Genomic DNA, 16,183 nt, shown 5'->3' with positions numbered 1-16,183 from the left:
ACTCTTCTCAGAACCTCCCTGCACTTCTCATTTGCTCACATGAAAAGCTAGTTTTACAATGACTGAAGGGCTCTGCAGGATCTGCTGCCCACCCTACCCTTACCTTTCTGACCTCATTACAGGTTACTGCCCCTACCTTAACCCCTCCATTGCTGTTTGTCATATAGCTTCCTTTTTCTTACTGATATATATATTTTTAAATATATTTTATTGATTTTGTACAGAGAGGAAGGGAGAGAGAGAGAGAGTTAGAAACATCAATGAGAGAGAGTCATTGATCAGCTGCCTCTTGCACTCCCCCTACTGGGGATATACCCGCAACCAAGGTACATGCCCTTGACCGGAATCGAACCCAAGACCTTTCAGTCCCCAAACCGACGCTCTATCCATTGAGCCAAACCAGTTTTGGCTCTTACTAATATTTTTATTACTATTACATTATTTTTTCTAATTAAACACACACACAAGCACACAGGATATTATATTTTCAATGTACCACCTTCTGGTTCTCAGTACATTGACACAGTTCTTTCATATCTTCTATTTTTCTTATATGGAAATAAACATTAGAGATAAACTCCAGCTCTCCTATCTTCCCATTCCTGTTTCCATTTCCCTCTCTGCCTATCTAGAGGCAATCGTTATCATTAATTTGCTATATGACCCAACATATGGTTTATAGTTTTATTGCCCATATAACTATAATAATAAAAGCATAATATGCTAATTAGACCCGATGTCCTTCCAATGACCTTCCAGACGAAGCTGGGGCTGTGAGGGAAGCCAGGGTCCCAGGTGCCAGAGGGAAGCCAGTTCGTCAGCCAGGGGAAGGAAGGCCTACTCTTGCACACATTTCATGTATCAGGCCCTTCATTTATACATAATATGTGGAGTTTTGTGTGCTTGTGTTAAAATGTTTTCATATGGCATTATACTGTATAACTTTATACTTGCACTTTTTTGTCAGTTCAGATCAATGGGTATGAATCTAGCTTATTCATTTTAACTGCAGCGCTCTCTCCTGGCTTCACACTATATACATCCCAGAGAAGGCCTTCAATAAGCTTAGCTTGGGTCACTCTGTAGGTTAAGCAGATGGGGGACTCTGATAACTCAAGCCTAGAATACATGCCTATGCCTATAGCCAGAGGGTCATCTTGCTTATTTGCAGCTCTCACATTGATCACATGCCTTTGAAGGATTGTTATAGGAAAGAAAAAGTGGAGAAAGCATTTGGGACAGATAAAAAAACACACACACATATTTCCAATCAAGTTTCAAACTTGAGCTTGGACATGAAACCTTCTGGAACCTCTTCCTGACTCCTTACATCATGCTCCTGGCAGCCATTATCATGTACCATATCATAACTGCCCTCTCCTCATGGGGTGTACTCGTTCGGAGCAGAGACTGTGTCTATCTTGAATTGCTGTATCTCAGGAAATAAAAGGTGTGGCACAACATTGCATGCTTAACACATATTTTTGAATGAATGATTTCACCAATTGTAGCTTTCATGTGTGCACAGTAATTTTTTTCTAACCTCAAATATGTCATCAGCTGAACATGTTTTATGCAAATTTAATTCTCAGGACTTTCTGAGAATTAAATTAGCATTGGGAGAATTTGGATTGATTGGATGTAAGATGAGAACCATTCTATTTGGAAGTAGTTGTGGTAATAATAGCAATCACCATTTATTGAATGTTTTTTCTGTGCCAGGCATGTGGACACAAGTGTCATCTTTATGTCCATTGTGCAGATGATAACACTGGAGCTTGGAGAGCCCCGTGATCTGCTCAAGTCCTGTCTGCTCCTAAGTGGGGAGCTAGGATGTGGTCCATACACTGACCAGAGGCACACTCCTCAGACCATGCTCTATGCCTTCTCTAGTTACGAAACAGAAGTCTTGGGATTGGTAATAGGAAAAGGACCTTAAATTTGATCATATATAAAGCTTGGATGAAGATAAAGAGCTTGAGGGAGAATCAATCAGATCTTTAAGCGTTATTCCCATGGCCTCTCTCAAGAGAGAAGGCACCAAGGTGTGTGTTCATGGGGCTGAAGCCACACATTGTGGCCTGAGCTAGCACCACCTTACCTGGAACATTGAGAGAGCATTTGAGAAATACAGGTTGCCCAATACTGTACTGTCTCCAGCGTGCCACTTGGTCTTTAGCCCCGGGATTCTGGCCATGGGAAGGGTCATCTAACCAGGAAGGCTTGGAGCATGTGGATAAACATTTACACAAAATGAATTTTACTTAGAATACCTACATGAAACAAAGCACAGTGAATTTTTAAGCAGCTCCCTGAAACTGTGGGAGAGGCAATCAAGAAGTTTATAGCAGGCAAGCAGTGGAATCTGATTACATGCTGCCATTATTATTAAAGGCTAGTGGCCTGGTGCACTGATTTGTGCACATTGAAAGGAAACTGGGAACCCGTGCCCTTGTCCCTGGGGAGTTTCCATATTTCCTGAGCTGCTGGGATGTCGTGTGGGGAGTCTTCCTGAAAAAATATTTCCAAATGTCCCTTCTACAGCCAGGGTTGTACCTTGCCGGCCAGAGGTCCCAAGTAAATACCTTGGGCCGTGCTGAACACTTTCCACCGCTCAGAGCCAGATAAGAGATGCTTGGAGGTAAACAATACAAAGTTGGGGATCTTGGAGGGAGGGGGTGCTTTCTCTCCCAAACCCCCACCCTTTACATCCATCTCTCTGACTTTTACCCCGATTGTCAGTGGCCACCTTGTGGCCATTTTATTTTTTATTTTTTTTATTGTTGCATTCCTCTGTAGCTCTGGGGCAATTGGTAAGAGATGAGATTTTATCTCTATGCCCAAGGCAGAGTTCCAGGAGCCTGGCAGCAATATTAGGTTCATCCTGGCAACTCTGAGTGTCCGCATTTCATCCATTCCCTGGAGATTGTCTCTATAGGCTTATGAGGTATGTGCTTCACAGCAAGTTCTGGTTGAGCTGTGGGTGTCCCTTGGGAGGGTACTGCTGGGAGGGAGGAAGCGGAGGTATCCCTCCAAAGGAGTTGCCATTTGTGGGCCTGCCCGCCTGTAGGAGCCACTGGGGATCTGTGGGGAACGAGGGTGCCCGGATGCAGGCCAGGCCTGGGAAGGGTGCACGATGGCAGCTGAGGGTTATAGGAAGGAAGGAGGGAGAGGTGAATCGTGGTCCTGGGTAAAGTGCATTCTTAATAGTTCAGTTCCACATAGCCCTGATGCCTGATGGGGAGTTCCAAGGGGCCAGTGTCAGTATCAAGGTTATCCCAGTCACACGCAAACGTTCCATGCTGCATTTGTTCGCAGTAGATTGTACCAGCAGAGTATAGGGGGTGATTTTTCCACACAACTCCTAGCCCAAGTGTGGGGTTGCCTGAACCGAACAGGTCAGACCAGCACCTGCTGGTGCCCCTCTGCCCACTGGAGCTGACCAGTGCTTCGCAGGGATCCAGGAACAGATATTTGGTGTCAGATCGCGGACCTTTCTGGGAGATGGGGCCAGGGCCAGATGGTAGGTGGAAGTTGTGAAGAGCTTGCCCGAGGACACATATGGGTGTTGGTCATTGGGATGGATGTCACCAGCACTTGCTCTTGAGATGGCACCTCTGTGGGTTTTTCTTGAGCCTGCATCCAAAGACCCAGAGGGCAATAGGTAAGAGGTGCAGTGCAGCCACAGGGTCTGAAGGGAAAGTTCTAGGGGCTGGTAAAGGCTGATTTGTGGTCATTCCTGCTACACCCTCACCACCCAGTGTTAGGACTGCAGTCTGTTTGCTGGAGATTGTGCCTGCCAGAGGCAGGAGAGGCTCATGCACTTGGATTCTGTTTGAGTGGCTCTCACACTGTGGGAGTGCATTGACCACCAGGCGGCAGCTCCTGTGTTGAGTGTCTACCCCCTGGTGGTCAGTGTGCGACCGGTCATTCGCTCATTCTGGCATTATGCTGGCTTTTTATATATATATATAAAATATGTACACGACCACTAATGGTACTTTTCTTAATTGATGCTGTTTTAAATCAAAATATACAAGGATTTTCATACGTTCAGTCTAGAGCTTTGTGTCTGTCTCCCAGCCTGGTATTTACTCTAAAGTCTTGTATTATTTAGTTCTGAATTCCTCTCTCATAACCTCTGAAAACAGTTGGAGGTGGTTACTGATATCACTGAACTTGATAGGATAATCTGTGCTCTTTGTAAGCTGTCTACTATACTAGGTTACTGTAAGTTCCTTCCAGGCAGAGATACTGTTTCCCACTTTTATACTAAACTAGGGGCCTGGTGCATGAAATACATGCACAGGTAGGGTCCCTAGGCCTGGCCGGTGATCAGGGCTGATCTGCGGGGCGAATGGTGGGGTGATCAGGGGGACCCCTGCAGGCACCCACCCTGGCTGGCCTGGCGCTGCCCGATCGCTGGCCCCGTTTATATTTGGACTGCTAGTGCTACTTGCATAGTATGTCTGTGCTCCCAAATGGGCTTATCTTATTTCTATGCATAGAAAGCAGTTATCTGATGAATGGGTGGAGTTATAATGAAATTGTGTTTCTGTCCCTTCTAGGTTGCATCACAGCGTATAAGCTCAGTGGACCTCTCCTGTTGTAGCCTGGAGCACCTACCTGCCAACCTCTTCTACAGCCAAGACCTCACTCATCTCAACTTAAAACAAAACTTTCTAAGGCAAAATCCCAGTCTGCCAACTGCCAGAGGGCTCAGTGAACTGCAAAGGTGAACATCAGAAATGGGTCGTTCAAAAGGGGAGGGTTGTCAGCTTCCAGTTGTTTCCTGAATATTCTTACTTAAAAAAAAATAAAAATAAAGCTCTAGTGTTTAAATTTCAGAGGGCAGAGTAATAGGACTTTATTAGTAAAGACATTAGCAATTCTTATTCTGAAATTAGTTTCAAGGTTCTTGCCTTTGAAATGAATGCTTTATGATATTCACTAACAGGATAGATTTGTATAAGAAGAACATTTTTCTTTAAATCACTTTTATTTCTTAACCAATCTACAAGTGGGTCAGTGAAAAGTTAATGCTTTTTGGTGCATTACTTCTGAACACAGGGATTTGATCAGATTGAATTATTTCTTTTGAAATTCAGGAAAGGTCAAGGTTTTTCTATAAGAAGACATTTCCTTAGAAATTTAAGAACTAAGGTTTAAATCCATTAACACCATCTAGGTCAGTGGTCTGCAAACTCATTAGTCAACAGAGCCAAATATCAACAGTGCAACGATTGAAATTTCTTTTGAGAGCTGAAAACCGACTTCTGCGCATGGGCCACTAAGTTTCAATCGCACTGCACGCATGTGGTATTTTGTGGAAGAGCCACACTCAAGAGACCAAAGAGCCATATGTGGCTCGCAAGCCTGATCTAGGTCATCATAGATGTAGTGTGCAAATCTCAAGAGTCTGTGTTAAATGAATAGGGTCTGCTCCTTTGTTACTAGAGAAAAGACACTTTATTTGTATGCATTTAAAATAGATTTAAGAATTTACCATATTCATATTCTTTTCCTTTTTTGGAGCAATGATCAGTCTTGAATCTATAGTAAATGAAGTATTTAATACATATACATTTGTTGTAAATACATGAGACTATAATTGCAGAAGAATGTAACTTAAACAAATAATGAATGGTTCACTTGTTCTTAAATGACCGATAGCGATCAGAGATTAAACTATGGTAATTAATCATTGTGATTATGCGTTTATGATTTTTAATTCCAGGAAAAATAATTCAGTGAATGTTTATTATAAAGTTTGTGCAGATATATAGGAAAAGGGAAGAGTATTTTAATGGTCTTTTCTGATAATTGTGAATATTCTTTTGATACTATTACAGCTTGACAAGCAATAATTTCTTAAATGTTAGATTTAATGTAGAATCTAAGACCTTACTAGTGAACTTTTAAAATTGTTTTACATTAGGCTCTATTGGTTTTTCTTGCACTTTGAATGGGGTCTTTGTGCCCATGCATCATTTTATTGCATTATGTATTGGCCATTTGGAAAATACTGGTTTGTTAGGTAATATAGATATTCCAAATGTTAACACATTTCATTATGCAGTTTCAAGAAATCACAGTTGTTAATATTACCACACAACTCATCAGAAAAATATTTGTGTTGGAATGTTGTCAAGCTCACGGTGGAAACAAGTTTTCCAAAATTTTAATTTTCAATTGAAAGCTGGAAAGCTGTCCCTTGGCAGCAAATACTGTCAGTTGTTTTTCCTGAATTGACCTTTTCTCTTCATTGTAGAGGAAGTGTCTGCCAGATACCCAAGTCTAAATAACGAGTTTGTCAGTTATCTTTTCAAGTAAAAGTTGTATTCCATAAACATAGTGGCTTGTTTGGCTCACAGCTCGAATAATTGTACAAGTGTTCTCCTTGAGATGACCTTCGTGCTCTAGTATATAGAAGTTCTTTATATGTACTTTCCACATTATCACCCAGAAAATAAAGATACGAACTCACAGGTTGAGATGTAATACAAATAACTGCCTTGCATCAAGGGCAATTTTAAGTAAAACTGGCATTACAAATTTTTAAAAATCTTTTTTGCTATGATCACCTGCTAGAGAAGTCAGTGACAGCTGGGACAGTTTGGTGCTACATTGAATTAATTACACAGGCAGTCAGAACTCCAGGAAGGATATTATGTTCAAGCACTTCCTTATCCTTCCTTGGAGCAGATAGGTATGAAAGGAAGGCACAGCAAAAATCCTGATCATAGGTTTTCATATGCTCTATGCATAATAAAGTTACTATGATTGTTTTGCCAAAGGGGGGTCACATTATGATTTGGTCTGTTTTGAGTTTGGAAATTATTTTGAAATTTTTTTGTGTGAGTTTTACAACAGTATATATAGGTTTTTGCACTTAATTATGGAACATCCAGAACTTTGTCACAATAATAGTATTGAATCCTGGTGTCTCAGAATAGAGAGAATGGTGTTAGAATTCATGCAAACCAGTGCTCTTATTTTAGGCATGAAGTAGATGGAGATTTTAAATGCCAAATTCAGATTAGTGGTCATCTTATGGGAGGCAGGTTGGGGATGGAATTAGGGAACAGTTTGAAGAGAGTTTCAGCTATGTCCATAATGTGTGGTTTTTTTTCTTTAAAAAAAAATAATGGCAAATATGACAGAAATTAATGGCAAATATGACAAAATACTAATATTTGAAAAAGATGAAAAGTTGGTACTTGGATGACCATTCCTATTTCCTGTATTTTTCTACTTGTATATTTAATAATAACCAAAAATTTTAAGCAAAAGGCAAATCAGAATGCATCTATGTTCTTGGGGAGGAGGGAAAGGACATGATGCTCCCAAGGAGCCAGCATTTGTGGACTAATTAAGTAAACACCTAGAGGGGTAGATATTTGTGGCATCGCCTTGCCTGTTCTTTCAGTCTCCTGATTGTCTCCCATTACCTATTGATTCTCCACATATAAATGCCTTTCTAAACCCCCCCAAAAGTAAATATCTTTTAAACCCACCCCCCTTTCTCCTGTGCTCCCCACCTCTCAGCAAGCCTCTGTCCACCAGCTATCCAGGAAGCACTTCCCTGCTCTCACTTAGAGTTCTGTAGGAGCCTAGAGATTGGTTGTTTCACTGTCATTTTCCCACTGCAATTCATTCTCTAATTTTCTTGCCTGTTGCTCTGAATTTTTAAAAACTTAAACATTTCCCTCATCAAGATAATACATATATAATATAGATTTTTAAAAATTTTATAGCAAACAATAAGTCCCATACTAAGAATAGGTGCGTAGAACTCCAGCACATCCTTTCACCCAAGTCCTGCTCCCCAGGCAACCACCTTTGGGTTTTTTTGCTGTTTTCCTCCATCTTCTGAAATATTATGTATATACTACACTTTAAAAAATTTTTTTCATTATTAGACATTACACGCTGACATATTACCATGGAAGATGAGACTTGAACTCTCTTACACATGTTGCACGCCCCCTGCCAATCCCCACATGTAGAAACTGCTGCTTCCTCATTGCTCGGTATTAGTTTTTAGTTGACTTGTCCTTGAGGGTTGACATTCTTTTGAACGTGGAACCATGATTCACAGCTAAGGCACTTAAATACAGTGATTCCATTTCCTTTGTTGTGTGCTGCTGCTTTTTTTCATTGGTGTGCTTTCCTTTTCCTCCAGTACCCTAAGCTTTCTGGAAGCATTATGTCCCTCTTCTTAGCACCCCTTCCAGGGACAGGCTTCCTTCCTTCTATGAGCTGCAGCTAGTCAGTCCTTGCTCTGCAGGCCAGCTGCACAGCTGCTGTCCTGGGAATACCTTTGCCATTTTCCTGGGAATTCCCTGCAGTCTCTCCTTTGTGGGACCCCTAGTTTTCCTATGTCTTGTGACTTTTTTCTTCGTTTACTCCCTCTTTTTAATGGAATGTCTTCTAGGATCTTCCTGAGAAAAGGGATGTGGGGGCAAATTTATTAGACACTGTATATCTGAAAATAGTTTTTCTTTCACACTTGATTGATGATTTGGCTGGCTACTAGAGAGGAAAACATGTTTCTTCAGAATGTTGAAGCCAGTGAACCATTGTTTTCTAGCTTCTGAAGTTCCTGTTAAAAAAGGTTGTAAGTGATCTGTCTTTTGTTCTCTTTTTTAAAATTAATAACCCCCAAAGGATTTTAGGATTTTCTTTTCATGACACTCCTTATTTCAGCCTCTATGATGAACACGTGATCTGAAAAATTATGTCCTTCAGTTCTGGAATTTTCTCATTATATGTTTTGGTGATTTCCTCCCCTTTGGTTTTCTCCTTTCTTTCTCTGAATTCCTGTTAGTTAGGTGGGACCTCATTGTTTGTCCTTTGATTCTCTAATTTTTCTATCTCTGTCTTAGTGCCTTTCCTACTTCTTGACAGGTTTTATCTATTTTGCTTTAACCTTTCTGAATTTCTGCTGTCTTTATTTTCTAAGAGAGCATTCTTGTTTTAATTTATTTGCATTTTAATAGCATTGTTATTTTTTTCCATTGGGTGCATTTTTTTCTCTTTCTGAGGACATTTTATTTACTTATTTACTTCTTTCTTGCATTGTCTTTTTTTTTTTTTTTTCTTCCTGTTTGTATAATTACCTGACTTTTTTGTTAGAAATTTTAGTGAACTGCTTGGTGATCATTAGGTCTCTATTCCTATTTAATGGTGAGTCACTGAAAAGTGAATCTGGTGCTTCTCCACCTTACAGCTTCATTGTGAGGGCTGTCATGGCAAGCCTTGTGGTTTCATTGGGAAACTTCTAAAGATAGTGTCTGTGGATCTTTTCCCTAGGCCAGTGGTCGGCAAACTCACTAGTCAGCAAAATGTTGGAACACCAATATAATTCAGTAGGAATTAGTTCCACTGCTTTGATACAGTACTAAAAACAAATATCAATAGTACAACGATTGAAATTTCTTTTGAGAGCCAAAATTTTTTAAACTTAATCTTCTTCTAACGCCATTCCTTCAAAATAGACTCGCCCAGGCCATGGTTTTTTGTAGAAGAGCCACACTCAAGGGGCCAGAGAGCTGCATGTGGCTCGAGAGCCGCAGTTTGCTGACCACGGCCCTAGGGCATGTCAGTTTTACTGGAGAGGAATCCTTTGGTCTTTTGCCTGGGCAGTGCATGTCAAGATTCAGGGACCTGAACAGGAAAGAGAACTGGAATCTCAAGGCTTAGCATGTGGATTTCTATTTGATCGCCTTGTTTGCAGAGCAGTGTTTTCTATGATGCCTAATGTCTGAGCCCAGAACTCTCTGGTTCACTTTCTTCTGGGGAATAAACTGTCTCCTTCTGGAGTTGGGGAGATGACCCAGGGTCTAACACCCCCTTATGTAACCTTTTGAACGTTTTTGTTTTCATAGAAGTATAATAAAAAAGACATAGCAAAGGCACAGATATGAGTGTACATTTGGGTTTACAAAAAATAGTAAATCAATTTTACCAGTACCCGTATTGACAAAATATTACTGCAAAGGTTTCTATTGCTTTTTTTTCCTTGTTTTTAATATCAAGAAAAATGACCTGAAATATAATAATGTTACATGTAATAAACATTAATATGGGGGGGGGATATGCTGAGGGAACTTGGTATGTGGGGACTGAGCAACTGGTGCAGCTGCTGTAGCAATGCCCTTTGGAAAAATGATGCTTTAAACCAATTTCTTTTCCACTACATTCTTCTACAAGATTTTTGGCCCCCTCCTGCATATCTAAGAAAGGTTTCTTGCTATGTTTCAGAGTAGTAAGTGTGCAAGTGTATGTAAATATGCACATACACACACACACATACATTTAATGCTAGGGACTTAAATTTTAAAAACTCATATTTATACTCCAAAGACTGTTCCTGTAGTATGCAGTTTTGAGAATATGCCATTTATCTAATTTTTATTTGTGTGTTTAAGGAATTAGTGCTAATCTAGTGTATGCTTCACAGCGAACAGGTTAGAGAGTTCCCAAGGATAATTTATCTTCATGTTTTACCTAAGTCTCAAGAAATGAATATTTAGATTATAATGTTAGGGCAAATGTCCAGGGAGAAACTTTTTTAGGTACAATACATTTATAACATGCAGGCATTCTGAGACTTTTTCTCTTAACTACATAGCCCCTTAATTTTGCTTCCTACGGCAAATTCTCACTTTAAACGAATGAGCTATTTTCACAGAACATTTAAACTGGTATTTGCAGCAGCATTCTAAATCTGGAAAGATGGCGTGCTGATGTACACACACAGGTCAGCGGTTTCAGAGGGAAAACGCTGTTCTTGGAACCACTGCTGTTTGTTTTTCCTTTATTGGCATTGGAACTCTTCAAGCTAGTTTTCAAAATAGAGGAGAGGCAAAATCAGTAATTTTTAGTAGTTTTAATGGGTTCTTTCCAGATTATGTCACTAATAATTATAATGCATTATTTACCTCTCTTTTTATTAGTACTCTATATATTAACTGTATCTCCATTTAGATGACCCAGCTGGTATTAGTACCAAGATTGTTATTTGCAATGGAGAATTATTTTTAGTGAAAGTTTCTTTGTAAAGTCAATGAAGACAGCAACTTTTTGCTGGTTTAAGGGTCCTGTCCATGTCCTATCTTTATTGTTTTTAGTACTGTATCAAAGCAGTGGAACTAATTCCTACTAAATTATATTGGTGTTCCAACATTTTGCTGTGCTTTACAAATTTAGCTCTTTCACATTGATCGTTTATTAAAGTGTCAGGAGTGGTAACATTGCATCGAAGGTCCTAGAATTTGTAAGTCTTCCTAGATCAGAGAGCTCTTCCTGGTGATACCCCATGCAATGTGTGCAAATTCAGCAGTGCAGAGAGCAAACTCAGAGCAATGTTTGATCATAATAATGTATGTTTGCCTTCCTGGCAGCTTCATCCATGGTATTTGTCAAGTTTGCCACTTAAGTTGAACTTAAATGTCTTCATTTTAGGTAATTTTAATTTACTTATCACTTCTACCTACCACTTTTAGAGATAAGCCTATATTTTAATAAGTATTTTACAGATTGATGATAATTAAAATACACACACTTAAATTGCTTAATTCTAAGCCTTGGAAATTATAAAATTATTACTCTCAGAAATTGGTAATGTTTTAGTTGTGTTTGATGGCTGGTGATTATCATTTTCATCCATTAATACAGGAGGTGGATCTGTTTTTCAGCTCTTGCTCTTTGGTAGTGAATTGATGAGAGAAACAAAGCTATATCAGCTAGAGGTCCCAGCAAGTTCTAGGAATTGAGTTGTTTTTTTGTTTTTTTTTAATACGATGTGTATCTGTATGACTATAGAATTATTAATGTGTGTCTACCATATGTGCTTCTTCAATAGGCACACACAGAAAAGAAACGGTACGGCCATCAGCTTTTTAAAAACATCTCCTTTAGATACTGAATTTTGTAATTATGTTGCTACTATTGTGCCCTCATAGTTTCACAGTATTTTATGCAATAGTTTAAAAGAGCCAGCTTTAGTAAGGTCATAATGCCTAGGATTATCACTGTTGCTTCAACTTTTAAATATTCAAGGTTACATTTATGTTTGCCTTGGTGACTTACAGTGTAGACATCATAAGGAAAGAGTTTACTTCCGCCTGTCCCCTTTGTTACTTCACTGTCTTCTGTTTTATACTGTCTGCTCTGCCTGGCTTTGAGTTCCTAGAGGGCAAAGGTCAGTTCTTCCTCAGAGGGAGGGCCTCCGGCCAGGTCTTGGCAAATGAACATCTATGTGTATGGGATGGTGGTGGGAATTACATTTTACAGTTTTGTGTTAAATACACCCCACTTCTTTGCAAAAAGTATTAGTAGCAACTTGTAGAAGGAAGTGAGACTGGTAATTTATCACTTTTTATATTTCTCTTTGGATGAAGGTGAGATGAGAAGACAGCGTGCATAGTGAGATGATGCAGAAAACATTGCAGAGGAAAAGATTCAAGTTGGAAAAGGAGATGGTAGCTTTAAAAATCAGTGGGTCTGTTCGCCATTCTCTAAACATATCGCAGGTTCACCCTGCAGGGAGGGGGATACTCCTGACTTTATATCTGTAAAACCCAGGCTGCACCTGGTGAGTCCTCCCCACCCTTCAGAGCGTAGCATATTTGTAATGATTTTTGTTTCTTGAAGATTTTGGTTATTTCAGTTCCATGTGACCTATTTCATTCCTGAATTGTTAGCTTTCTTTGTAATCAATGTACTTTATCTATGGCCCCTTAATAAGTATTTGTTGAATTGAATTGCTGGTTTCCCACTACTAATGATAATCTGGAGAATATGATTCATTCAGAAGAGAGCATCCAAAAATGTTCTGAACAGTGGGACCATGTCATATATTTAGTGCTTTAGATTACTATTTTAAGGGTACAGTACTCATTCAGAATGATTGTTGATCAATTGCATTACATTTTATGGCTCCCAGAGATCAATTCCAAGGAATTTAGGAGTAATTGCATGATTGTGCCTTACAGGCTGTGGTATAAAAAGAGTATAATGTCACCGAAAATAAGATAAAGATTATCTTTGGGTCAGTGAGAGAGTGAATTAAAGACTTTGAGGAAAGCAGTGATTTGAGCTCTAATTAGATGAGAAATTTGTTTTAGTTGAAAGGAATAAGGGAGATAGGATAGGGTGTAGAGTTTTCAGAAGGGAGAACTGTGGGAGAGAAGGAGTGAGATTGAGTTGGGTGCCCAAGTATGTGGGTGTAGTAGAATGAAGGTTATGAAGAAATGAGCACTGAGAACCTCACAATTATGCCTGGAATTTATTAAGTACCTTCCTTTCTTCTTAGAAAGTGTGATTTTCTACATTTTTAGTCCCCACGGAGTGGGAAACCTGACCTTATTTCCTATTCTGTTCTTTCGGGGATCTGGCATTCCAGAGCTGTGGAGTTACTCATGTAATTACTTATCCTCACCAAGAGTTCACATTCCCAGGTTTTGATAGAAAGAGATTTTGATTTTTGTTTTTGTCATTAATTTCTGAAAACTCACTTTAAATGGAGATCGGGATGCTGTGTTAGCATAAGGAATCAGGCCTAGCATGCTGAAATGTTTTTGCAGACTTAAACTGCAGTGCTTAGAACAAAGTCAGCTTCTTCGCAGATGATCTGCCACATAAAAAAAACATTACAAGCAACAGGAGGTGCCAAATGCTGAAGCACAAGCACAAGCCCATGTATTAAAGAAGAAACACTTAACCTAAGTGCTGCTCAGGGGTAAAGAGAACCCTGGGAAGGAATTTCACTGCTGGGGGTGGGAGGGGGCTTGCCACATGTTTAAGGAATGTCATGGACTGTATGGAATGCCCTTCTTTCAGTTAACTCCTCCCCCCACTGGAAGTTCCTTTCTTACACAGCTTTGCTTTCAGATGGAATTTTGATCCTCTTGGGAAGCTTTCCATTTCACACAATTTCCATTTTCCTTCCCTGAGCCTTTGATCAAAGGAAAGCCTTTACTTGGTGCTTGAGGCGCTGAGATAGTATAGCCCTGGGTCCTCTCCTTGGTGGCTCTTAACCTCATTTCTGGCAATAATAGCCTGTTTTCTTCTTCCCTCTACAGTGCATTTAGAAGGGAGAGTTCAGAGAGAGACAAAAGATTTATTTATCAGGCAGACTGTATTAAATTACAGTTTGCCCTATTGACTTTTGGGGATCCTTTAAGCTGTTCTTTAGCATTTTTTTCTTCCCTTAAATAAAATGTGGGGTGGGATCTTCAGAAGCTTTGGCTTAAATCCAGTGAGGTTATTGTATCCTGGCCAATTCCATTCCTCTAGTTTGTTTTAATTGAGCTCTGTCTGGACCCTCTCAGCTCTAACTTGACTGCAAGAGTTTAACGTTAAACACGGTATTTTGCATGATAACCAACTTTTCCCTCCTTGTGAGTCTTAGGGAAGAGTGATAAGCATGCAGACAGAGGGCCAGCAGATGCTTATTGTGCAGTTGTTGCTGGGGGAGTGTCATCATCGCTTGGAACTTAGGAGCATGGTTAACATCATTACTGATGACTTCTGAAATAACTCTTTGGTTGCCAGTGTGAGAACACTGATGGAAAGCAGTAATGCTCCTCTTTCTCCCTTTTTCCTCTTTCTCCTCACAGCTCCTTCTGGGGCTCCTTCTGCACCCCATGAGTAAGTTCTGAACATTAAAGACCCACGAGAGTTTCTGTTTTCCTAAGAGTGCCGGTAATTTTTATGTCACTCACCATGCACTCCATAGTAATAGAGCTTTGAAAGGGAGGAGTCACATGCCTGTGGTCATTTCCCACGGGTGGGTTAGGGTTTCGATGCTCCAACTGGCAGGATATTTGACTGACCTCTCAAAAGCAGGGCACACCCATCCCTCCCTAGTGCTGTTTTTGGGACAGATAATTAACAAGAGAGACTTAGGGAAAGTCTGAATTTCCAAATAGGCCCTACATTTTCTGTCAGAATGCACTCTTTACCTACAGAGAGAGAGAGAGGGAGGGAGGGAAGGAGAGAGAGAGAGAGAGAGAGAGAGAGAGAGAGAGAGAGAGAGAGAGAGAGAGAGAGATCCGTGCATGTTTGTGTGTGTGTGTGTGTGTGTGTGTGTGTGTGTGTGTGTGTGTGTTGTGTGATGTATATGTGGGCTGTGTGTGGGAAGTGCAACAAGGGAAGAGGCGATGTTATTTGATTTATGTGATATACAAATCCATACATCGTAGGAAAGATTATGTCATTCTGCTACTAAAAAAATCTCACAGGTAAATTGCAGTGTCTTCTGGAATTCAAGGTGCTCTGTGATTAGTTTCTAAGCGTTCTTGACAAAATAATTTGATTACTGTTTCCCAAGTACATCCTGTAGCCCTCCAAGCCAGTGTATTTGACAATATGATTCATGAGATGCTTGCCTGCTGATTACCTGGGGGTTTAGGAAACAGGAACCTGGTTTTCATCCTAGATCTGCTGAATCAGAACCTCTGGTGAGGTGGTTCAAGGACCTGCATTTTTAACAGTGCATGCTCAAGTCTGAGAAACAGTCACGCCACCCTGTTCTCTTTGAATCTCTCTCTTCTAGTCCCCATCTGCGCTATTGAACTCTGTTCAGATCCCTTAGATAAAAGCGAGTGTTCTCTTCTGGAAACAGTCATGATTTTTTCCCCTCAGTAAGTTTCATCTTCTGCTTTATGTTATAGCATCTTTGCTCCCAAACTGTTTCAAATTCTTGGAGGATGAAAACCATGCCCAGTCCATGTTTGCATGCTTCACACACCTCTGTGCACAATAAGAACTCAGAAAATGTTTGGTGAATGAATGGTTCAGTCCTAGGATCAGACTTTTGTATACCCAGTAAAGTTTTGGGTGTCAGACTTTTTTCTGTTTAATCACCAGATATTCCTGGGCTATTCCCAGTATGAGCTTAAGCTATTCATAGCTAGCACATTTTATGACATAATTTTTATCTGTGGTTTTAACTTATATTCACTTTCTCCTTTGATAATCTAATATCCATGATAGAGATGTCCGGTTTTCATTTTTATATATCCCTGTGTGACTCAGCTGGGATTTTATCTAAGTATACTATGTGGATCTTCCTTTCTTTGAAAAGAGGAGTGGAAATAGCTATCTGTCGCCTTCCTTTTATAGAAGTTTTCTTTTTACATTTTTGTTATTTGTGCTACTAGTATGGTGGTTA

At 39.9% G+C, this 16,183-nt stretch overlaps 1 protein-coding gene and 1 long non-coding RNA gene across 4 annotated transcripts in view; both read left to right on the top strand.

Annotated features, from left to right (window-relative positions):
- Window positions 1-16,183, top strand: part of PHLPP1 (PH domain and leucine rich repeat protein phosphatase 1) — a 227,594-nt gene that overhangs the window by 115,925 nt on the left and 95,486 nt on the right. For all 3 annotated transcript variants that reach the window (XM_036419873.2, XM_036419872.2, XM_036419871.2), the window contains exon 4: window positions 4,569-4,735. In XM_036419873.2, the coding sequence (XP_036275766.1) occupies window positions 4,569-4,735 (167 nt within the window). The remainder of the gene's footprint in view (window positions 1-4,568; window positions 4,736-16,183) is intronic.
- On the top strand, window positions 4,743-5,710 carry LOC118708475. Its single transcript, XR_004984576.1, has 2 exons — window positions 4,743-5,188; window positions 5,386-5,710. It is a non-coding gene; the product is annotated as an uncharacterized LOC118708475 (long non-coding RNA).

This window comes from Pipistrellus kuhlii, unplaced genomic scaffold (genome assembly GCF_014108245.1).
Source record: "Pipistrellus kuhlii isolate mPipKuh1 unplaced genomic scaffold, mPipKuh1.p scaffold_m20_p_6, whole genome shotgun sequence".
Classification (NCBI taxonomy): Eukaryota; Metazoa; Chordata; class Mammalia; order Chiroptera; family Vespertilionidae; genus Pipistrellus; species Pipistrellus kuhlii.
The sequence above is the reverse complement of the archived record's forward strand: the minus strand, read 5'-3'. Positions and strand labels throughout refer to the sequence as shown.